The following is a 24,186-nucleotide window of genomic DNA, read 5'->3' as shown; positions in this document are numbered from 1 at the left end:
CCCCCACCCCTCGTGGCTCCTCTCCCTGCGTTAATCCTGCTCACTGCTGACCCAAGCAAAACGGAGTCTGCCTTCTCCCTTCTCCGCAGTTTTCTGTTGGCAAAGCAGAAAGGACGGCAGCGCAGGCTCAGCTCAGCCTCCTGCCTGGGGACCACTCTGGAAATGGAGTGTCGCCGCGAGGGGCCCAGCGCTTGGGCAGGATGCACACGCCGTCCCTGCGCACATGCGGTCCCGGGCACCATCGGTCCCTGTGCTGCCCCTCATCCGTCGTGGGCCCTGGCTCTGCCCGGGCATGGGGAGCGGGGCAGGATCATGCCGTGGCCTCAGCAGCCCCTGGACGCTGGCCCCGCCCTCCCTGGCAACACTGCCCCACGCGTCCATGCTCTCATGGACACGCTGGTGCCGTCCCTGCCCTTGGCCCGTGTGTGACACAGTGACCCAAGTGACACGGCTGGCCAGAAGGCGGGGCTAAAGCCATGCAAAGGGTGCGGCCGAGCCAGGCCGTCCGAGGGAGGGACACTAACCAGTCCCTAAACGCCAAAACGGCGCCGGCCAGCAACGCCCAGGAACGAGCACACAGAACCTCGGGGGAGGAGAACGGGCTCCGCAGGGCAGAGTCGCAGCACAGAGGGGCAGGCGAGCACCACCACGTGCAGCGTGGGGACAGCTGTACCACGGGAGGCACAGCCTGCAGACCGAGTGCTCCCCAGCAGTCAGCCCTGCCCTCATCCAGCTTGCTCCCAGCCTAAGCAGGTGGGACGGGACCCTGAGCTGCTGCCTCCTGCTAGGGCAGGTTCAGCACAGGTGGCCCCTGTGTGCTGGCCCCAGGGCCTGCTGCCCCCTGGAGGGGCACAGGCCACAGCTGGCCACGGGGACGTAGCTGCAGGTCCTGCCAGGCCTGGCATCATGCCCTTGACTGGTCCCCAGGTCTCTTAGAGCTGTGGTGACTGACGCCCCCTCCTGTAGTTGCCTGTGGACTTGGAGTCCCTGAGAGGCTGGATCCACCCAGTGCGTCCAGCAATCAGCCACCAGCTGATGCGGGAGTGAGGATGGGGCACGGTCCCTTCCCGCAGCCCAGGGGCTGTCTGGCAGGACTCCCACAGTGGCTGGAGTGGCATGGTTCAAGCCCGAGGGGCCGGGCTGGTTGGCACCTGCTTTCCATTCTGGAGAGGGGCTCACTGCTGCCCTAGGAGCAGTCCCAAGTGGAAGGTGGGGAGGAGGACCCCCGCCCAGCCATGCCTTGACTAGAGCTTTAGGCCCCACATCCCAGGACCTCTGCTGTCTCCCCAGCGGGCAGCAGGACCTCAGGGCCTCCTGCATCGCCCCTCCCCCATAGCAGGCAGTGGGACCTCAGGGCCTCCTGCACCCCCACATCACCCCCGTGCCCCAGGCTTCCTCCACTTCACAGATATTGGACGGAGGTGGTGACAGAAGCCAGTCCCAGCCACGTGACTCCGCCCCAACCCTTCCGCCGAGGGAGAGGATGACAGGAGGCAGTCTGAAGGGAGACCTGTGAGGGGCAGCAGGGGACGGGAGGGCCTGGGGTGAAGGGCCAGGAGCACAGGCCCAGCCTTGGTGGGGGCCAGAAAAAAGGCGTGTATGGGCAGGGGCTGGATGGGTGGGGCGCACCCCAAGGGTCTGAGGTGGGGAGAGCCCCCTCCGCCAGCCCATGGCCCAGCGCCCACCTTGCAGGAGGCAGGGGGCAGCTTTGGCCCCATCTCGGGTCTGGACAGGCCACAGGAGGTAGGGAGTCCCTGCACCTCCCAGACACGGCTGCCACCCTGTCATCCCCAATTAGCGCCTAATGGCCTCCTTGACGCAGTTTTATTAATCAAATTAAAACGTGCTGGGGAGACCTTCATGACCTTGGACCATTCTGCTGAGCAGGGATTTTCCCAGGAGGGCAGGGGAGGGAAAGGGATACACCTGGACCCCCACCTTGGCTCAGGCAGGCTGGGGAGCCCCGTCCTCCTGCTCAGGAAGATGGCACTGTGGCACCTGCGTCTCTGGGACCCCCACATACCCCACTGGCACCCCACTTTCCTGGCTGAAGCACAAGGGAGGTGGCAGTGCAGGGTCCTGTCCTGGAACTGGAGCTTGGCACACAGGGCGGGCTGCTCCCACCTGGAGGACCCTTGGAAGGGCCTGGATGAGAGGGCAGGGGTCTTGCAGTGCTGGGGGCTTCCTTGCCACCCAGGGTCTGCGGCTTGGCCCTCCCAAGCTGCACCTGCCCGTGCTGCCTCTCAGGGCTGCTGAGCGGGTGGCGGCTGCCCCCTGGTGGCTTCGGGAATGACTCCCACCAGCCCTGTCCCTTCTGGAACCTGCTGGGCCCTGGGGTCCTGGGTGGTGGCCCTGCTCTGTGGCTTCTCTTGGGTGCAGCTCAGGCCTGCCCTGCCCTGCAGCCCTTCCCATCCCCTCCCCCCGGTGGAGCCCAGGCCTGAGCCCACTGCTGTCCTGGGGGCAGCATTCCTGCCGATGGCCTTTGTCCACCCAGTGTACAGAGGCCTGGAGGCGGCCCCCACTTCCCCTGCTTGAGACACTGAGAACTCACGGCCCGTGGAGGCCAGCAGGAGCAGCCAGGCAGGCTGGGGACAGCTAGGGGCCTGTGCTGGCCTCAGGATCAGGGAGAGGTGACATGCCCAGGAGCTGGAGGGTGGCACCTATGCTCAGAGCAGGACAGCAGGGCGGGCAGCAGGTCCGGCAGCTCAGGGCTGCCATGAGACCTGGGCCCTGACACCAGGGACTCTTGGCAAAGGGGACACTTGCTGGGTTAACCAGCACAGAGCACAGAGGTCGGGGGTCCCCTGCTCTGTCCACAGACGGGACAACAGGAGGTATTTCGGGGGAGGGTCTTGGCTGGGACCCTGCCTAGAGGTCTGTGGGTGCCATGGATGCACCTGGCTGCTGCATGGCAGAGGAGTGGGGAGCAAAGGGGTGCCCAGCAGTAGTCGCTGCGCACCAGGCAGAAGCTTGGCTGGAGGCAGCACTGACACCTCAGGGTCTGTGCCCAGGGCAGCAGCAGGTGGACAGAGCCTGGGGGTACACAGGGGAGGCTGTGAGGAGCCCCCAGGGCAGGGCAGCCCCAGGAGGCTGACCTCAGATCGGCAGAGGGACTGGCACCCTTCCTGTGTCTGGGTGAAGTGGCCATGGCTCCCGTCACTGGGCTCAGACAGGTCTGACCATCATCTTTAATGGGCCGGAAGGTGCCCGAGGCAGCCTCTGGCACGGGGCAAAGCAGGCACTGCCTGCAGGTCCTCTGGGGGCTTGATGGTGGGAGTGCTTGATGCTTTCCACCAGCTGGAGCCAGAGCCGGGCCCTCACAACCGCCCTGGGAGCTCCGAGGGTGAGGGTGGAGCCGCCTTCGCTGGGGCACCGGGCTGCGAGCAGCCTCCAGTCTTGCCCTGTTGGGTCTTTCGGCTCCAGCCAAGGAGGGGCCGGGGGCTGGCCCTCGTGGATGCCGGGGTCTTGCAACCATGCTTCCTCTGGCTCCTTAGAAGCCCCCTGGGGCCCAGCAGGGCGGGCCGGCGGTCCCCCTACGGCAGGGACAGAGAGACTGTGGTCAGCCATTGCTGCCCGTCCCCACCTGCAGGCAGTCTGGGAGGAGGCGAGGCCCCCCTGGGAGGGGCTGGCATGTCATGAAACTGTTTGGGGGCTCCCATCAGGATGGCCACACAGCAGGGGCCCATGGGTTTCACCCAGCCCTGAGCCAGCCGTGCTCTGGGATGGAGCGCCTGACCCAGAAGCCTCCAGTCTGAGGATACAGAGGCTGCGGCACCCTTGGGGTGGAGCAGGGCCCCCAGGTGGAGGCCGAAGCACTGGTGGCCCCTATCCAGGAGCCCCCCGGGGAGGGTTGCCTGCATCCCCGCCTCCCTGTCCTGGCAGGCCCAGGGTCAGGGTGGGGACAACAGGCTGGGGACTGCCCTTCAGGGCCTTGGGGCTCACCAGGCCGGGCAGGCCAGAGCCGGGCAGCAGCGATACCACCTGCAGGCTGGCACCCGCATCTCCCGCAGCCCTCAGCTCCGCCACCACCTCCGCATGCCTCCACCAGCGGCACGGCTGCCCGTTCACCGCCACGATGTAGTCGCCCTCCTTCAGGCCTGCCGCCTGTGGGGAGACTCGGACGGTGAGACGGGGACATCACACCCTGGAGGGCACCAGGGACTCAGCCTCAGGGGCCAGCGGGGCCCTTACCGCAGCCTGGCCCCCCGGAATGACAGCAGCAATGAGGACAGGCGAGTCTCCCCGAAGCGTGAGGCCGAAGCCGCCCTCTCCTCGGGTCAGGTGGATGGGGCCCACCAGCCGCCACCGGTTCTTGGCTGAGAACACAGACAGGGGCCCCTAGCGGGGCTCAGAGGTCAGAGGAGACCCTGCCTGGCCAGCACCCCTGCCCAACTTGCACACCGAGGGACACCGAGGGTTCCACGAAGCAGGCCAGGCAGGGCTGGACCACCAAGGGCCTGAGGCCACAAGCTGGTCAGAGCCGTGCAGCCCAAGCTGCCAGTGCTGGAGGGCGCCTGGGGACGGGTGTGCTCACCAGCCGATGGAAGATGTCAGGCCCCTTCCCCTGGGACAGGCGCGGCATCCTGGCCTCTGGCTTCTGGTGGGTCTTAGCTGAGAGGGCAGGAGGAAGAGCAGAGCTAAGCTGGAAGCCTGTGGGGACCAGCCCCTGGGATTTGCCAGGACACAGGGCATGACCCCGAGCATACACAGGCCCTGCCTCTGACCTCCAGGCCTGGCCACTCTGCAATGGTGGGAGGAGCGTGCCAGGTGCCCTGAACACATGATCTCCCTGCCCAAGTGGCTCCAGAAGCCCTCCCTGAGGTCAGCCATGACTGCCCGGGCCTGTGGGCTTCCCCTCAGGGTAGGGGCTGGGGCGGGGAGGGAGACGCCGAGGAGCGTGGTTGGCCCCCAGTCCCCTGCAGGGCCTGGCAGCTCTGCGGGCCCTCAAGATCACCGCCTGGAAAGTGCCACCGTTATTTAATTAACTGTGGTGACTGCGTCTTTAATGCAATCAGCCTCCTTTTCTCCAGGATGAAGGCCCCCACCCCAGCTGGTGATGCAGCCACCCAGACAGGCCCTGGCTGCTCACGCAGGATGTCGGGGGCCTCCACAGCCTCGCAGAAGTCATCCTCACAGTCGAGTTCCGAGTACTTGGCCAGTGAACGCTGTAGCGCCTGGGCGACCACGGCCCGCAGCAGGTCCACCTCCCGCAGGACACGGCACAGTGTGTGCAGCCGCAGCGCCTCCTCCTGCCCCAGGATGGCGCGCTTCAGGTGGGCCTTGCCTGCACGGGGCACAGCGCTGTCACACACCACGTGGGCCCGAGGGCCCCAGGACTTGGCAGGAGGAGCGGGCAACGCCAGGGCTGCAAGGCTCATCACAGCCACTTTCGCTGGGGGCCTGAGCCATGGGGCGAGGGGCTGGCTGTGCAGGAGGGCTCTGCCAGGTGCAAAGAGGGGGCCAGGGATGGATGAGCTGCTCCCAGTGGTGGCCCACCTGCTCATGGCTGCCTGGTGCTCCTGTGCTGGGCCGTCACCCATCAGGCACAAGGCATCCAGGGATAGGTCGGCGGACCCCCCATCCGCATGGGGACAGCAGGTGGCAAAGAGCATGAGGGCGGTGTGGGATGTGCTGCTGCTATTGGTGGCCACCCGAGGCCCCAGGGCACTCCGTGCACAGATGCCTTACCAAGCTTTCTGCGCTCCCCCAGCTCCAGCGGCAGTGCAGGGCCTCGAGGCTTAGAGGAGGCGGGGGGCTGGAGGAAGACCTGCTCGTGTGCCGGGAGCTCTCCCTCGGTCGCTGCTGGGGGACAGAGGCCATGAGGCCCGGGCTGGGGCCTCTGCAGCACCACAGGCAGGCGGGGCAGACACTCACGGGAGCTGTCGCAGAGGGCCATGGCTATGTGGTAGTGGGCCAGGGAGCAGAAGTACTCAGCCTTGACATGCACCAGGGTGGTCCAGGAGACGGGCAGGTAGTCGTGGACGGGGGGCTGGGCCATGGTCCGGTGCACGAGCCTGTACTCGGCTGCCACCTGCCGTGGACATGGCGGGCACTCGAGGGCCTCCTGCTCTCCGGGTGGTGGCTGCCTCTACCCACTGGCCTCCACCTGCTCTGACCACCATCCCAGCAGCCTCCCGGCACCCCAGTTCCTGCTGCCTCATGCCGTCTCCTTGAGCAGAGGCTCCAGCCCCACAGGGAAGAGGCAGATCTCACACCTGCCTGGACCCCAGCTCTGACCCCAGCTTGGCCCCACCCCCTGCAACCTGACAAGGGTGCTGTGAGCTCACCTGGGCAGCCTCCTGTGCCAGGTGCAGCTGGGCCAGGCAGTCGCGGGGGGCCATGGAGGCAGGCGGTGAGAGGCCCTCAAACACACATTCCTGGGCCTGGGCCATCATGAGCTGCTCCAGTGCGCTGAGGGACGCAGCACTCATGTCTGGGCTTGGTGCATGTGAGAAGTTCTCCCTCAGGAGGCTGAAGGCCCCTGCAGACGGAGGGAGGGAGGGTGCTCACACGGCAGACCCTGCACCTGCCTCTTTCTGCCCCACGTGGCACTCAGAGTGACCAGCCAGGGCTGCTCCGGGGACATGGTGGGCCTGATGTGCTCGCTCAGCCCCCTCACTTGAGGGACTGATGTCCTAACCACCCCCCAGCTCCTGGCCTGCAGAAGGGGCTCTGTGGCACACTGGCACCGAACCCTGCCCCACCGCAGCCCAGGCTGTCCTCACCAGCGGCCCTCTGGAAGGCCTCCACGGCACAGTGAGCACCCTCGACGCAGGCGCGGTCCTGGCGCGCCCCGATCTGCGTGTGTAGGGCACCAATGTTGAAAAGCACACTGCCCTTCTCGAAGGCCAGGGCACGCTGCTGGGCCGGGACCCCGGTGAGCGAGTCATACCTGCAGTGTGGGGGTCAGGCTGGGTGGAGTTCCCGTGGCATGGCAGCCAGGCCTCCCCTCCCCAGGGCACCACTGCCTACAGTCCCTACCACTGGAAGAAGAGCCTGAGGCTCCCGGCGGGGGTGAGGAAGCGCGCGTCCAGGAGGCACAGCTGCTGGTAGTAGGCGGTGAGCAGCTCCAGGCCCGCCTCGTTCCGGCTGGGGGTCCGCATGGCCTGCGGGGCAGGAGCCACTGGGCCCCACCGCCCGGCCCACCCCACTCACACACCACTCTGGGGAGCCCCTGTGGGCATCAGCACCACGGGGGGTGGGGAGGCAAAGCCAGTGGGGCCCTAGGCAGCCACAACTTCTGAAGGCCAGCAGCGTGCGGCACGGGAGCCACCTGCAAGCCCCTCCACGCCCCCCGGCTGTGTCTGCACACAGGGTCCCTGCGTCGCTGTCTCCCCACGTCCCTGAGACATCCACACTGAGTTCTGCCTTCTGTTCCTGAGTTAGGCCCGTCCTCAGCCTCTGCTGTGTCTCCCAGGGCTGCAGGAGGGCAGGCGGGCGGGCAGGTGGGGAACCACACACCTGCCGAAGGGCCTCCAGCTCCCTGATTTCTGCCTCATAGGAGGCGCCGTCCTCTCCGAAGTGCACCGAGATCAGCTCCTGATGGGGGGCAGGTGTTGGCATCCACCCTGTGCCTGGTCTCCCTCCCTGGGGTCTCCCAGCCCACCTTGGGGAAAGACTCATGGTGGAGGGAGGGTCTGTGCTGCAGAGCAGGCTGGCTGCCATGTAGGACCGGGGCCCTGGGCCCTGGGCCCTCAAAAGCCCTAGAGAAGGGCTGGGGGCCAATGTGTCCGGAGCAACTTGATGGGTTGATGCGGGTCAGAGCCCCTCTGGCCCTGGGGTTCCCTCGGCCCATCACAGAAGTGGGGCCTGGAGACTCAGTGCTACTTTTATGCGCATTTCCTTATCTATCCCTGCGGTTCGGAGGCCAGGGCCCGTCTGCCGCTCAGTGACTCCCACAGACCCCTGACAGGCAGTGCCAGCCTGTTTTGAGGTCTGAGCCCTTTCCAAGGCCCTCGTGGGCCAGTGCTAGGCGTGTGGCCCCGAGCCAATGGTGCCCTCCATGGGCAAGCCTGGGTCCCATGCCCCTTCTTGGGTTTCCAGGTCCCATCGTTCTAGGGCATTGCTTGTCTGAGGGCAAGGCATGTGTCCACACCCTCTCTATGGCATCAGCCCCAGCCTGGGGCGCAGGCACCACTGCGGGCCATGAACGCAGCACAGGCTGGGTCCCTGGCCATTTATACCAGGTCCCTGGTGTCCCTTTCACCATTCCTCTGGGCCTCAGTTTCCCTGTCTGTTCAATGAGACGGCTGGACCACGAAGCTTCCAAGACCCCCTGGGTCCCAAGGCAGGTCCGTGCCCCTTAGAGATTGCAGGCCAGTGCGTACCTTCAGCGGTGTAGACCAGTCCAGCTCCTTGGTCTCCTTCAGGCCCAGGGGTATCATGGGGACAGTGACAGCTTCGCTACAACCAGAAGCATTGACTCCAGACTGTAAGGCCGAGCCCTGCTGCCCTCGGCAGCGCGGGTGCACTCCCGGGGCTCTGCGGCACAGTGCGCATCCCTCCCTCAGGGGTTTACACGTGCATCTGTCCTGGGGGGGCTGTGTACCCCCCACCATCCTAAACCGCTCCTGAGGAGCACGGGCACCTGCAAGTCCCCTGCACTGTCATAAACCGCTCCTGAGGAGCACGGCACCTGCAAGTCCCCTGCACCGTCCTAACCGCTCCTGAGGAGCACGGGCACCTGCAAGTCCCCTGCACTGTCATAAACCGCTCCTGAGGAGCACGGCACCTGCAAGTCCCCTGCACCGTCCTAACCGCTCCTGAGGAGCACAGGCACCTGCAAGTCCCCTGCACCTTCCTAACCGCTCCTGAGGAGCACGGGCACCTGCAAGTCCCCTGCACTGTCATAAACCGCTCCTGAGGAGCACGGGCACCTGCAAGTCCCCTCCACTGTCCTAACCGCTCCTGAGGAGCACGGCACCTGCAAGTCCCCTGCACTGTCATAAACCGCTCCTGAGGAACACGGCACCTGCAAGTCCCCTGCACCGTCCTAACCGCTCCCGCAGTGTATGCGCACTCGACGTCCTGCCCCATCCGCACCTCCCATGCCGGCCAGAGTCCACGCCGCCGCTGAGCTCCTCCAGCTCCTCCTTCAGCAGCTGCAGGTGGGAGTTAACGTAGCTCAACTCCAGGGCGACCGTCTCTCTCACCCGGCTGTTGCTGGTGGCTCTGAGGGAGGCCGGGCAGTTGAAAGCCCAGCCCCAGGGCAGAGCCAAAGGCCCCGTGCCCACTGCAGCCCTCCTGCCAGCTACCTGTCGGAGCTCTGAGCTCACCCCACAGAGGGGTGCTGCTGGCAGGTCCACCCCCATGGGCGGGGCAGGGGCAGCAGCAGGATTGATGCCCCCTACAGTTCATCACCCCGACCCCAGCACATGCATGTCCTGACTCCAGCCTGGGGGCACTTCCCTCAGTGCCCCGGGTTTCTTTGGGGGCTCATACAGCCCTCCACAGCACTCAATCACAACTTCCTTGGATGGTGGGCAAGAGCCAGACCCCTCTCTGTATCTGCATCAGGACCTGGCAAAGGGACCAAGGGTCCCCAAGGAAGGCCAGGATGGAGGCAGCGAGGCAGCAGGCACTAAGGGGCACTCACACACATGCGAGGCTCACAGGTGGCGTGCTCCAAGGAAGAGGAGCGGGTCTTCCATCCCCTCCCAGGTCCCCAACCTTGGGACGCGCCATCACCTGCCACAGCTCAGCCTCAACCATGCCTCTTCTGAGAAGCCCCCATGTGCACTGCTGGGGGCTCCCAGGCTGCACACCCAGGGGGACACCGGTTCCCTGGCCCCTCCAGCCCAGCACAGAGGCCCATGGAGGCAGGTCTGCAAGGGTCATGGCTGAGCATCACTTGTACTGCATGCCGCCAGGACTCACCTGTTCGTGCACCCGGCTCCCTGACCCGGCCATGGGGTAGACATCTGCCTGGGTGGCTGCTCTGCCACCCTCACCCAGGCGGGCCCTGCTCGGGACCGGGGGGCCTTGAGCACCCACCTGTAGAGGTTCTCGGCGCCCGTCCGCATCTGCAGCTCCTTGTCGATCTGCTGGTAAATCCGGGCCCTGCGGCTCTGCAGCTGGCCGCGCTGTGTCTGTGTCAGGGAGTCACAGTCCTGCAGGGAGGCCACAGGCAATCACAGCCCCGACCCCATGGGGCCCCCACAAGCCACGGAGAGGACTGCAGCCTGCCCGAGGCTAACGGGGTGGTCACTATGGGCTGGAGCTGGAGCTGGCCTCACAGGGAGGGGTAGGACAGGGCCGGTGTGAACACAGGATCCAGTCAGAGCAGGACAGGAGGCAGTCAGTGCAGAAGGATGTGGTGGCGGGGGGCGCGGGGAGGCTGGCACCTGCCAAGGACACCAGGTGCCAGGGTCTCGCCAGGCAGCCTGGACAAGTAGGGGCTCCAGGAGCCCTGCAGGAGGTGACTCGCTGCTCCACACATCCTTCCTCCTGTACTTCTGGATGTCATTCTGGATCTCCCCTTCCCCCCTCCCCCAATTTTCTTCCATCTAATTCGCCCATGCCTCCCAATCATTCTGGTGCGGGTTTAAGTGTGGGCACAAAGGTCAGGGTCCCTGAGGCTCTGGGGGCAGCCATCGGCCCCCAGCGGCTGGTGCAGCGGCTGCGGACAGGGTCCCTGAGGCTCGGGGGCAGCCATCGGCCCCCAGCGGCTGGTGCAGTGGCTGCGGACAGGGTCCCTGAGGCTTGGGGGCAACCATCGGCCCCCGGTGGCTGGTGCAGCAGCTGCCGTCTGACTTTGGGGATGGTTCTCAAAGTGAACACACACCACGCATTTCCCATCCACAGAGAAGGGACTCTGAGCCTTGCACCCATTGACTGCACCCCTGTGGCCCTGCCCAGCACTGGCCAAGGAGATAGACAGGAGCGTGCCCGGCAGGGCCCCTTTCTGAACTTCCATGGCTCCTCTGTCTTCTGAAGTGGTGCAAACGTGCTGGGGCTTAAATTTCTCTCACAGGAGATCCAGTTTCATGCCTCAGGTTGCCCCAGTCCTGCCTGCACGATCCTCATGTGTCCCTCCCTCTGCCCATGGCCTCCCACTGCTCTTCCCCATGGCCACATGGGAACGCCTGGCTCTCCACCCTGACAAAGTTCTTTATGTCACCTGTGGCTGTCCCCTGGGTGGGCTCCCAGGCGTGGAGTGGCTGGTTTGCCTCTCCAGCACCCACTCCTTCCATGCTTTGAGACCCACAATGCTGCTGACAGTGACTCCCACCCAGCCCTGGGGCGAGTCTGGTCTGTGTCAGGTGTGGCCATCCTGGCCACGTCTGCCAGTCAGTAGCAAGACAAGGCCTCTGGTGGCTCCTGGGACTGCTTCCCACCCTTGTTGGGGAACAGGAACCCACGCTATCCCCTAAACTCACGCCATCCCTCAAACCCCCGTGCTGTCCCCTAGAACCCACACCATCCCTCAAACCCTTGCACCATCCCCTAGAACCCACACCATCCCTCAAACCCCTGCGCCGTCCCCTAGAACACACGTCATCCCCAAAACCCCCATGCCTGTGGTCCTCTCCTGGGAGCCCCTGTGGCCCCGGCGGGAGGGACAGCAGCTGCACTGGCCACCCTGGGCCATGACAGGCTTCTTCCATTCCCAGTTTGGCAGCCCTGACCACCTGCTCACGCTGTTATTCAGGCGTGCTGAGGCCCAGGGCCTGGGAAGCACCCACGGCAGGACTCCAGCTGCACGCTGGCCCTGGGACCAGGTGAGCGCTCCCTGGATGCCTGCTTTCATCACGTCGGGGGCAATACAAGTCACCCCGATCTGTCCACAGGGCCTCAGGCCCAGGCATGGCCTCTAAGTGGACAAATGACCAACCCCTGACCCACTGAACTCTGAGCATCAGGGCCAGTTTAGGGGCCAGCCTGATGGGGGTGGAACAGGCCTCACTCCAGCCTGGCCACAGGCATCAGGGAAGACTTTCCAGATGGCAGGACAGCCTGAGCGGTGCCTGTGTGACACAGGGACTGCCTCCGCCCCACGCCACCTCCCTCCCCAGTCCCCTGATGGCGGGGTCATTTCTGGATGGTGCAAGAGACGTGGCAGCCGGGAGGTGGTTGGAGACAGCTTCTCCCTGGGCAAGGGAGGGCCAGGACAAGGAGCCCGGTCACAGCCCACAGCCTGAAAAGTGTCACCTCCCGAGCCCTCCGGGACATCTTGTTTGTGCAGCTTCCCAAACATTCCACTCAAAACAACATGTGCCATCCCAGGCCACCTGCAGGCACAGCCACCCTGCCAGAGTGAGATCACCAAGGGCAGGCACAGGCTGCCTCTCTCTCCAGTGGCCAGGAGGTGCTGCAGCCTGGGAGTGGGCAGAAAGGGAGCCCTTGAGGGCTCTGGTCAGCATCATCAGCCCAGTGACCTGCGATGGCACCGCCTCCTCCCCCAGGAGACCCGAGCGCAGACACCAAAGCTGAGTAGAGCCAGCCCAGGGACAATGCAGTCTGACGTCCCAGAGGGGAGCAGAGCTGGGTGCCATCCAAGGCTCGCCTGGAGCAAGCAGCAGGGGCAGCCCTCAGCTGAAAGCCCGTGGCGGGGCATAGGCGCCCAGCGCCTGGCAGGAGCACTGGGGCAGCCTCGAGCTGGTCCACAGGGAACGCGCAGGCTCTGGGCTGCAGAACAAGGCCCACGGACGTGCCCTCTTTCCCGGGCACAGACGCAACAGCTCTCCACAGCCCTGCCTACCCCTCCCACTTGCCCAGTCAACCCCCAGGTTAGGGACCTCAGAAGGGGCGTAGGTTTGGGAATTGAGGAGAGACCAGCCGGGAAGACCTCTCTCCATTTCCCACACCCAGGAGGCTTCCCTGCCCGCTGCTACAAGTGCACCCAATGGGCACGCAGTTCCGGAGCGGGTGCAGAGGGAGGACCGAGCTAGAGAAAGAGGCTGTACAGGCCTGGAAAGGAACAGGAAGGCGGGTGTGGGGAGGGCGGTCACAGAGCCCGGCCCCACACCTGCCCGGAGGGGGCCCCCCTCACCCGCTTCAGCGGTGAGGATGATCCAGACCTGGGCTCCCCTCATTCCTGGGCTCACTTGAGTGGCCTGGAAGCGCCGCCGCCGAGCCCAGAGGAGGAAGGACGCAGGCCCTGGCCTCAGTTTCCCCGCCTGCGTCCGGGCCGAGTGGACGTGGGAGGCAGGAAAGTGCCGGGACTCCGGGCCCCTCCTCCCGCCGCCGCGCCCGTCCTGCGCACCTGCAGCCGCGCACTCTTCTCGCCGGTGCCCGCGCCGTCGGGCCTCTCCTCCAGGATCATCTCCGCGCCCGCCGCGCCGGGGGTCCCCAGGGCCGCCCGCACCACCCTGAACGCGGGCTCCTCAGTGTCGCGCGGGTCCCCGACTGTCCGTTCTGGGTGGGGGCAGCCCGGCGCGGCTGGGCGGAGCGCGGGGCAGCTGTGCCAAGCTCGCCGTTGCCCAATAGGCGGCAATACCGCTTCGATAGACAGCCAGGTCAGCCAACCAGAGCTCCAGGAAGGCGGGCTCTGGCAGACCAGCCCCGCCCACCCGCGGGGTCCGGGAATTCGGTAACCCCTGGCAACCGCGGCCGGAACGCCGGCGGCCCGTCGGCCGATTGCACTGCGCTTGCGCCAAGGCGGCCGCGGCGCGTGCGGGGCAAGTTCGGGACACGGAGGGAAAACTACACGGAACGTCGCAAGCGGAGTCAGGCGGGCCTGGTCTCTGCGCGCCTGGCTCCTCGGCTCCCTCGGCGGGGACTCCAGGCGTCTGCCCGCCCGCGCCGTTCCGTCCTGTCACCCCGGCAACGGGACCCTCTCAGAGGCTGGCTCCAAAAATGTTCACAATGGGGTTTTTAAAACGGTTTTGTTAGGGACAAGTGCCAGTGTGAGTTCTCCGACAATGGCTGCTTTCTTCTCTGCCCGCGGAGCGGGGGCGCCAGGCCCGGCCCCAGCCCGAGCGAGGCGCGCCTGTCGGAGTCGCCCCGGTTCCAGAACCAGTTTCCAGAACCTCCGTCCAGAACCCGCCTCCTTCCAGAACCTCCGTCCACATCCCGCCTCCTTCCACAACCTCCGTCCACAGCCCGCCTCCTTCCAGAACCTCCGTCCACAGCCCGCCTCCTTCCAGAACCTCCGTCCACAGCCCGCCTCCTTCCAGAACCTCCGTCCACAGCCCGCCTCCTTCCAGAACCTCCGTCCACAGCCCGCCTCCTTCCAGAACCTCCGTCCACAGCCCGCCTCCTTCCAGAACCTCCGTCCACAGCCCGCCTCCTTCCAGAACTTCCGTCCAGAACCCGCCTCCTTCCAGATCCTCCTTCCACAGCCCGCCTCATTCCAGAACCTCCGTCCAGAACCCGCCTCCTTCCAGATCCTCCGTCCACAGCCCGCCTCCTTCTTGCACCTGCCTCTGGAACCCACGTGCTTTCAGAACTACCTGTCTCCAGAACCTGTTTGTAAAACTTGTTTCCAGAAGAAACCTGCTTTCTGAATCACTTTACTTCCAGAGCTTGCTTCCTGGACTGGCCCATTTCCAGAACCTACTTCCAGAACCAGCTTGCCTCCAGGACCACCTGTGTGGAGAACTGGCCTGCAGCCCAGGACTGGACTCCTTGAGCCTGCACAGCCCTGTGTGGGCTCACCCAGCTGTGTGTGACCTTCCAGGCCTTCCATGCTTCCCTAGGTGTCTGGTGACTCCGGAGCCTGCTCGGATTTCACGTGGGCCTCACCTCAGCTCAGAACACACCCTTTGAAGGGCAGGGAAGCCAGGGCACAGGCGGTGACCTGGGCTCCTGTTCATCAAGTTCCTCTGAAGCCGGGCCTTGCCCACATTTACTGCCCCACCGTGGGCCCAGCCGAGCTGGAGCTGAGCCTTCGGCTCATCCTCCTGCCTGCGCTTCCCGCCCCACAACAAGGACACCTGAGCCTGTCATCCCCCAGCTCTAAATCCTGAAGGCTAAGCTCCGTGGCCTGCAACAGCCGTCTGCCGCACGCCCCTACCAGCAACAGCCTTCTCACGAGGCCCCCACCAACCACACCAAACCTCCTGGCCTGGGGCCTGTCCTCCACTCCTGGCCTTTTGAGACAGGGTCTCACTCTGTTGCCCACGCTGGGGTGCAGCGGTATGATCACAGCTCACTGCAGCCTCCACCTCCCTGGCTCATATGATTCTCCTACCTCAGCCTCCTATATAGCTAAGACTACGGTCTTGCACCACCATACCGGGCTAACTTTTGTATATTTTGTACAGACAGGGTTTCACCATGTTGACCAGGCTGGTCTTAAACTTCTGGGCTCAAGCAATCCACCTGCCTCAACGTCCCAAAAGTGCTGGGATTATAGGATGAGCCACCACACCTGGATTTTTTGTTTTTCTTTCTCTTCGCCCTGAAGTGTCTGCTCCCTGGGAGCCTTTCAGCTTGTCGTCTGCCTGGTGGGTTCCCACGTGTCCTCATTTCTGCCTGAATTGCACAGGCCACATGAGACCTTCACTCGCCCCCTTCACCAGCAGCTCTGTGGCCCAAGCTTTCACAAGGGCAGGGGCTCCTGCCATCTTACCTGTGGGCCTGAGTGTGGGCTGATGCTCTGAAAGTTCATACTGACTGCACTTGCGTGGGGACTTCCATGTGAGCCATTTCCTTGCAGGCCTGCCGAGGTCTTGTACCAGCAGACACTCTCCTTGCGGCTCCAGACTCTGCTATGTGTGCAGGAGGCATTACCGTATCAGTGCCCTTCTGCAAGCATGTGTGACTGAAATGGCATCCAGTTCTTCAATATTTGTTTACTCAGCAGTTTTGCTGGCTTCTTGGGTCAGCCGGACGGGCCATTGGAAGGTTAGGAGTGGCTCTCAAACTTCAAGGGTCATCAGATGCTCCCTCCCTACAGGGTGCTGCTTCCTGAAGGAAAATATTCAATTATTATTATTATTTATTTATGTATTTATTTTGAGATGGAGTCTCACTCTGTCACCCAGGCTGGAGTGCAATGGTGTGATCTTGGTTCACTGCAACCTCTACCTCCTGGGTTCAAGCAATTCTCCTGTCTCAACCTCCTGAGTAGCTGGGATTACAGGTGCGTGCCACCACACCCAACTATTTTTTTTTCTTTTTGTATTTTTAGTAGGGGCAGGGTTTTATCATGTTGGTTAGGCTGGTCTGGAACTCCTGACCTCGTGATCTGCCCGCCTTGGCCTCCCAAAGTGCTGGGATTACAGGCATGAGCCACTGCGCCCGGCCAGATTTTATTTACTTATTAAGATGGAGTCTTGCTCTTGTCGCCCAGGCTGGAGTGCAGTGGCAGGATCTTGGCTCACTGCAGTCTCCACCTCCTGGGTTCGAGCAATTCTCATGCCTCAGCCTCCCAAGTAGCTGGGATTACAGGTGTGCTTCACCACAGCCTGGCTAATTTTTGTGTTTTTAGTAGAGACGGGGTTTCGCCTGGTTGACCAGGCTGGTCTTGAACTCCTGAACTCAAGCAATCCACCTGCCTCGGCCTCCTAAAGTGCTGGGATTACAGGCCTGAGCCACTGCGCCCGACCCCTGAAAGCAAATATTCTAAATGAGAATTTTACGCTCAGCTGAAATCAGGTTGGCGAGTACAATAAGGATATTTTCAGCTGTGGAATATAGTGGCAGAATTTTTCTTGCACATTCAACCTCTTTCTCAGGAAGGCACTGGAAGATGAGTGTCAACAAAAGGAGGGATTAAAGCAGCTCTCAGGTGGAGAGGAGCCCTGATTTTAGCATTTACTGATGTCCTTGGTGTAATTACGCCACCAAGGCCGGTTACGTGCTGACGAAGTGAAGTTAGCAGGCAGAGGTGGGAAGAGATGGCTGTGCCAGCCAGTGCCAGCACACTGCTGGATTAAACCAAGGACGGATAAGACTCGGAGACGGGAACCAGGCATCCTACCCAGCAGAGGGCTGGAGGAAATTTCTGCAGTGAAGGCAGTTCCCAGGAGTTGGGAGCAGCCAGGCTGGTGGTCTGCAGGTCAGAAGTCTGTTCTCTAAGATGAAATGGATAGACTCCCTGGTTATCTGAGCACACTGAGAGGAGACTTGGTCAGCTGCCAGCAAGCTTGGGTTGAACTAGTGAACAGCATTGTGAGATGATGATTATATAGATACAGGTTTCAGTGCAGGCTCTTGACTTCTAACTCCCATAACACTCATTACACACATCTGTTGCAATGTTGGGGCGCATTAGGCCTCAGGAAACAGAATCTCTTTCTCTGAACTTCCATTCTTTGACCTGTCCAAGGCAGGACTCCCATCTGTGGATCAGAAGACCCTCATTCCAGAGAAGCTCCTGCCCGTCCCCTGGAGGTAAGAATGCTACTCAGAGAGGCCAAGAAAGTCTGAACAGACAGGCCTCTGCTGGGTTTACATTGTGTACTCTTTGTCCGTTTATATTAATACACAGTTGTCACTCATGCCTATGTAATGAACCCTCCACAAAACCCCAAAGGACAGGGTGCAGGAGCTTCCGGAGAGCTGAACGTGTGGATGTTCCCGGAGGGTGGCACACCCAGGGAGGGCACGGAGCCCCACGCCCTTTACCCCATATCTGTAATCCCCACTTTGGGAAACCAAGGCAGGTGGGTTGTTTGAGGCTAGGATTGGAGGCTGCAGTGAGCTATGATCATGCCACTGCACCCCAGCCTGGGACATGAGTGAGACCTTGTCACAAAAAACAAAAATTGCACATGATCCAAAATGTACTAGAAAGTAAATAAATAAGATCGATAGACTATAGCCAAAGGCAATGCAGTCACCTTCAGTGATTTTACTGCATATAGACACACAAAAATTAACCAAATCAAAGAAAGCAGGAAGAGTAAATGACTAAAGGGATTAAAAACTGTTATCACCTGTTGGGAATAGACGTTGGAAATAGGTGCTCGGTGCCACAAAGAAAAATCGGCACTGAGACCAAGGATCTTTCAGTAACGCACTTTTTACCTCCTGGGCTGCAGGAAGGGTACCTCACTAGCCGTTGTGCCACAAGAGTGCAATGAACAAACAGAAAACACACATTTATCCCTAACGCCTTTGGGGTCGTCCTCACTGCTGTGGCTGATCTCCGTTGGCTGGAGCCAGACCGCACAATCTAAACTAAAACCCGATTGGCTAACAACTACTTTTCTAAACAGGTAAAAGCAATGGTGAGCTGGGACATGTCTGTGAGCACATCCAGCACAGATATCCTGGTTAAAGTACAAGGACATAGAGTGTACTATGTGCCTGTAAGCGTGGCATGTCTAACAGCTACATAGGAGAGGGCTTAACAAAGTTATTAGCACACTTACGATTTACCAAGAAAGGAAACTTTAAAAAGGAACTTTTCTACTTCCTACATCACTCATAAAGCAAAAAAGCTGATGGTTTGGGAAAAACAATTTGATAAATTTCTGGGATGGAACAGAGAGGTCGTATCGGCTAGGGTTTGCCTCTGACGAAACAGGTGGGTTCTGTTTTTCCCTAGAGGCTGGGTGCAGCCACAGCGGCGACACCAGGCTCCTGCCATGTGTGTCCTCCAGCATGTGCCTTCAGCCTCCTGGTGAAGGTGAGGCCGCTCCTCCTGTGAGCTCCTTTCTGTTTCAGAGAGGAAAGAAGAGAAAAATCAAACAGAGAAGCAACACGTCCCAGAAATCCCCTGGAATGTGAGCACACAGCCACACGTGGCTGCAGGGAAGCCATGGGAGTGCCACTGCAGCTGGGGACGTCGCTGTCCCTTAGCAGTCAAGGTTTTGTTGATCAGGAAGAGAACGAGAACAGGTAGGGTTGGCCACGAATAGTGGCTGGCTGCAGATTGAAGATACTAGTGCACCTGATTGGGAATAACTAAGCTGCAGGAGCGACCTTACAAACTGTAAGAGAAAATCAGCTCGATCTAAAAGAAATGATGAATGATTTTGTACCAAAACATAAATGATCAAAATTGACCTAAGAAAAGGGAGAAAGCATGATTGGACCAGTAACAGTAGAATGAAGTGTTGCAGGGCCTGCCTAGGCTCGAGGCACCATTCCAGCTTGCAAAAGGATGGACATTTTCCCATGTCTTTTCTTTCTTTCTCTCTCTTTCTTTCTTTCTCTTTCTTTCTTTTTCTCTTTCTCTCTCTCTCTTTTCTCTCTCTCTTTCTTTCTTTTTTTTTGAGACAGAGTTTTACTCTTATTGCCCAGGCTGGAGTGCAGTGGCATGATCTTGGCTTACTGCAACCTCCTTCTCCCAGGCTCAAGCGATTCTTTCACCTCAGCCTCCCAAGTGGCTGGGATTAACAGGCACCTGCCACCACACCCAGCTAATTTTTGTATTTTTCATAGAGATGGGGTTTCACCATGTTGGAAAGGCTGGTCTCAAACTCCTGACCTCAGGTGATCCGCCCACCTCGGCCTCCCAAAGTGCTGGGACTACAGGCACAAGCCACGTGCCCGGCCCGATTTTATCCATGAACAGATGCTATAGATCACGTTGGTGGCCCAGCCCATCCACCTCACCTCTCTGTCCTTACACAGTCCTATTTGGCTCATGTGGTGGCCTCCTCAGTAAAGCCACATGCTCCAGGGGAGGTTGGCTAATCCTGGCCCCAGAAGGTGTAGACCGGGGTGCCTGAGCAGAGGGTGTCAGAGCCTGGGTCTGCTGAACGTCCTGCAGTGGCGGGGCGCACCTACACCATCGCTTTTCTGTTCCGGGGTGAGCAGGATGCAGGGAGCCCCTGTGGTCATGTCAGTCCTGCTTCCCTGGCAGTGACTGATCTGCACCCATGGGCTGGTGATGCAGGTGGCAGGTGGGGCAGGCAGGGAGTCTTCAAGGGGCTCCCAGGAGAGGTTTCTTGGCCCTCGGAGGGTCCACAGAGGGGAGGCCGAGTCTTCCTCCCTGGGCACTCTTGGGGCTGGGTGTGACACCTAGAACCATGCAGCCATCCTCTGACGGTGGGGGAGGCCACAGAGACCCTGAGGGCAACAGAGAGGAAAGCACCTGGCTGCACTCTCCTTCACGCCCCACTCCCACCCGGACCTGCTCCTCTTCCTCCTCGCCTGGTGAGATAACAGATCTTCCCATTTAAGTCACTTTGAGTTGGGTTTTCTGAACAATATGATAAAATATTAGCAAATAAAATCCAGCATTGTATTAGAGCATAGACCCACCCTGACCAGCAAATTTCCACATGAGGAAATTGTTCAGCCAGGGTGATCTCATCCATATGTTACCAAAAGAACAGCCGGGCGCTGATATTCATGTGGCCCCCGAAACATTAGATACATTCAAGCACTATTCCTAATTTTAAAAACTCTAGGTAAAACCAGTAGGAGGAACTGGAAGATAATGTATCCAACACAGATAAAGACTACTCACATGTTAAAACCTTGAACTCATTGTCACTGGGATCTAGATGAGATGCAGATAAAGACTACTCACGTGTTAAAACCTTAAACTCATTGTCACTGGGATCTAGATGAGATGCACATAAAGACTACTCACGTGTTAAACCTTAAACTCGTTGTCACTGGGATCTAGATGAGATGCACGTAAAGACTACTCACGTGTTAAACCTTAAACTCGTTGTCACTGGGATCTAGATGAGATACAGATAAAGACTACTCACGTGTTAAAACCTTAAACTCGTTGTCACTGGGATCTAGATGAGATACAGGTAAAGACTACTCACGTGTTAAACCCTTAAACTCGTTGTCACTGGGATCTAGATGAGATGCATGTAAAGACTACTCACGTGTTAAACCTTAAACTCGTTGTCACTGGGATCTAGATGAGATACAGGTAAAGACTACTCACGTGTTAAACCCTTAAACTCGTTGTCACTGGGATCTAGATGAGATGCACGTAAAGACTACTCACGTGTTAAACCTTAAACTCGTTGTCACTGGGATCTAGATGAGATGCACGTAAAGACTACTCACGTGTTAAACCTTAAACTCGTTGTCACTGGGATCTAGATGAGATGCACGTAAAGACTACTCACGTGTTAAACCTTAAACTCGTTGTCACTGGGATCTAGATGAGATGCAGATAAAGACTACTCACATGTTAAAACCTTAAACCCGTTGTCACTGGGATCTAGATGAGATACAGATAAAGACTACTCACATGTTAAAACCTTAAACTCGTTGTCACTGGGATCTAGATGAGATACGGATGCCTCCTACCCCCTCTGTTCTTCAGAAGGGTTTCTTAGCTCCTGGTTAAAGAAATAACACAGAGAACCAAAGATTGGGCGAAAGGAGGCAGTTATTTTTATATTCAGGTGACATGGTTGTGTAATCTGAAATCCCAATAAATTCAACCAAAAAACTACTAGGACTAATTAAAGAATTTGGATGGACTGGCACAGTGGCTCATGAGTGTAATTGCCGCACTTTGGAAGGCCAAGGCAGGTGGATCACCTGAGATAAGGAGTTTGAGACAGGTCTGGCCAACGTGCTGAAACCTCATCTCTACTAAAAATACAAAAACTAAGGGCATAGTGGCATGCATCTGTAATCTGAGCTACTTGGGAGGCTGAGGCAGAAGAATCACTTGAACCCAGGAGGCAGAGGTTGCAGTGAGCTGAGATCGCACCTCTGCACTCCAGCCTGGGCGATAGAGTGAGATTCTGTCTAAAAAAAAAAAAAAAAAAAAAAAAAAAGAATTTGGTAAGGTAGCTGGTTTTAAGCTAACTACATGTTCCAGACTGAACGTCTGTGTCTCCTAAGTTCTTGTGTTGAAGCCCCAACCCCCAGCGCGTTGCCACCTGGAGATGGGGCCTTTGGGAGGCCTTAGGGCCCTATAAGTGGCCACGAGGGTGGGACTCAGCTACGGAAGATTAGTGCCCTCATGGGAAGAAACATCTGGCAGGGGTGGCACTCTCACCTGTAATCCCAGTGCTTTCAGAGCCAAGGTGGGAGCAGTGCTTGAGGCCAGGAGTTCAAGACCAGCCTGAGCAGCACAGTGAGACCCCATCTCTACAAAAATATTTTAAAAATTAGCCTGATATGGTAGTACATGCCTGTAGTCCTAGCTACTCAGGAGGCTGAGGCAGAAGGATCGCTTCAGCTCAGGAGTTTGAGGCTGCAGTGAACTGTGATTGCACCATTGCACTCCAGCCTGGGTGACAAAGCAAGCCTCTGTCAAGGAGGAAGGAAAAGGACAAGGAGCAGGAGAAGGAGCAACGAAGAAGGAAGAATTTGGGTTTGGGGTCTTTTGGTTCAACCCTAAAGGTTAGGTAATTTGATGCAGAGTCATCCAACCTTTCTTTCTTCTCCCTAAATTCATATATTGAAGCGGTAGAGAAAGGAAGAGGGAGCGTGAAGAAGGGGGGAGGAGAAGAGGAAGGAGGAGGAGGAAGAAGATGAGGACAGTGACAACAGAGACTCCACAGATCACTCTCCCTGACCACTATGGGAGGATACATCAAGAAGGCAGCTGCCTGCAGGCCAGCAGGGAGCCCTCACCAGGAGCTGCATTGTCTGGCACCTTGATCTTGAACTTCCCAGCCTCCAGAACTCTGAGGAAATTTATCTCTGTTGTTTAAACCATCCAGTCTGCAGTATTTTATTATGGCAGCCCAAGCAGACTAAGACAGTATATAAAGATTGCTTGCAGCTGGGTGCAGTGGCTCCTGCCTGTAATCTCAGCACTTTGGGAAGCCGAGGCAGGCAGATCACGAGGTCAAGAGATCAAGACCATCCTGGTCGACATGGTGAAATCCCATCTCTACTAAAAATACAAACATTCACCAGGCATGGTGGCGATGCCTGTTATCCCAGCTACTCAGGAAGCTGAGGCAATCGCTTGAACCTGGGAAGCAGAGGTTGCAGTGAGCCGAGATTGTGTCACTGCACTCCAGCCTGGGCGACAGAGGAAGAATCAATCTAAAACAAACAAAAAAAGAGATCCAAGATGGCTGATCACTAGCAGCTCGGGCTCGTAGCTCCCAGTGAGGATGCCACACTTTCAGACGAATATTTATTGGTCACGGACCAAGAGATTCCCAGCAGAGGAGCCCCATGGGTTGCCAGGGCAACTCTTGTGGCTGGCGTGGCAGTTTTGCTGGCGCCTTAGCGTGGCAGTTCTTGGTGCAGAGTCCGGAGATTCCTGGGCAGAAAAGCACCATCAATCTTAACACCGCTGTTTTGGCCGGTGCAGTGGATTGCTCAGATTTCGGCACTGGAAATCAACAAGTTGGACGTCCGCTCAGAGACCTAGTTAGAAAGTCGGCAATTACAAAGATGACAGAGGGATAAATATATAATGAAGGGAAGAAACCAGCCTAAAAAGGCAGAGAATACTCAAAATCAGAATGCCTCTCCCTCTACAGGGGATCGCAATTCCTTATCAGTAATGGAACAAGGCTTAATGGAGAACGAGTGTGTTCCATTATCAGAAGCAGGTTTCAAAAGGTGGGTGATAAGAAACTTCTGTGAATTAAAAGAACTTGTTCTAACCCAATGCAAAGAAACTAAGAACCTTGAAAAAAGGTTTGACGAAATCTTAATGAGAAGGGACAATTTAGAGAGGAATATAAGTGAATTGATGGAGCTGAAAAACACAACACGAGAACTTCGCGAAGTATGCACAAGTTTAAACAGTCAAATTGATCAAGCAGAAGAAAGGATATCAGATGTCGAGGACCAGCTCAGTGAAATGAAACGAGAAGACGGCCGGGCGCGGTGGCTCACGCCTGTAATCCCAGCACTTTGGGAGGCCGAGGCGGGTGGATCACGAGGTCAAGAGATCGAGACCATCCTGATCAACATGGTGAAACCCTGTCTCTACTAAAAATACAAAAAAAAAAAATTAGCTGGGCATGGTGGCGCGTGCCTGTAATCCCAGCTACTCAGGAGGCTGAGGCAGGAGAATTGCCTGAACCCAGGAGGCGGAGGTTGCAGTGAGCCGAGATCGCGTCATTGCACTCCAGGCTGGGTAACAAGAGCAAAACTCCGTCTCAAAAAAAAAAAAAAAAGAAACGAGAAGACAAGATTGGAGAAAAAAGGATGAAAAGGAATGAGCAAAGTCTCCAGGAAATATGGGACTATGTGAAAAGACCTAATTTACGTTTGATAGGTGTACCTGAATGTGACGAAGAGAATGAATCCAAGTTGGAAAATACTCTTCAGGATATCATTCAGGAAAACTTTCCCAACCTGGCAAGGCAGGGTAATATTCAACTCCAGGTAATACAGAGAACACCACAAAGCTATTCTTCAAGAAGACCAACTCCAAGGCACATAATT

At 58.9% G+C, this 24,186-nt stretch overlaps 1 protein-coding gene across 1 annotated transcript; it reads right to left on the bottom strand.

The window, feature by feature from the left end:
• Nucleotides 1-1,809: 1,809 nt before the first annotated feature.
• RHPN1 (rhophilin Rho GTPase binding protein 1) lies at nt 1,810-13,264 on the bottom strand. Its single transcript, XM_012461233.3, has 15 exons — nt 13,205-13,264; nt 9,994-10,109; nt 9,043-9,171; nt 8,328-8,403; nt 7,462-7,539; nt 6,982-7,106; nt 6,726-6,892; nt 6,288-6,481; nt 5,875-6,031; nt 5,689-5,802; nt 5,090-5,284; nt 4,535-4,611; nt 4,192-4,338; nt 3,943-4,104; nt 1,810-3,533 (listed from the first exon to the last, which is right to left on the bottom strand). The coding sequence occupies exons 1-15, from the start codon at nt 13,262-13,264 to the stop codon at nt 3,318-3,320; spliced, it is 2,013 nt and encodes a 670-aa protein (XP_012316656.2). The 3' UTR covers nt 1,810-3,317.
• Between the last annotated feature and the right edge of the window lie 10,922 nt (nt 13,265-24,186).

This window comes from Aotus nancymaae, unplaced genomic scaffold (genome assembly GCF_030222135.1).
Source record: "Aotus nancymaae isolate 86718 unplaced genomic scaffold, 86718_ANA_hifiasm-v0.15.2.pri h1tg000036l, whole genome shotgun sequence".
In the NCBI taxonomy this organism is placed as follows: Eukaryota; Metazoa; Chordata; class Mammalia; order Primates; family Aotidae; genus Aotus; species Aotus nancymaae.
Note: the sequence above shows the minus strand (reverse complement) of the source record. Positions and strands in the feature narration are given on the sequence as shown.

Excerpts from the sequence above, each read along its gene's own strand:
- RHPN1 (XM_012461233.3), bottom strand. The coding sequence starts at position 13,264 with ATGATCCTGGAGGAGAGGCCCGACGGCGCGGGCACCGGCGAGAAGAGT. Across the intron at positions 7,107-7,461 it reads AGCTGGAGGCCCTTCGGCAG|GCCATGCGGACCCCCAGCCG; the intron begins GTGTGTGGTTCC and ends CCTGCCCCGCAG. Across the intron at positions 4,105-4,191 it reads TTCCGGGGGGCCAGGCTGCG|GCGGCAGGCCTGAAGGAGGG; the intron begins GTAAGGGCCCCG and ends GTCTCCCCACAG.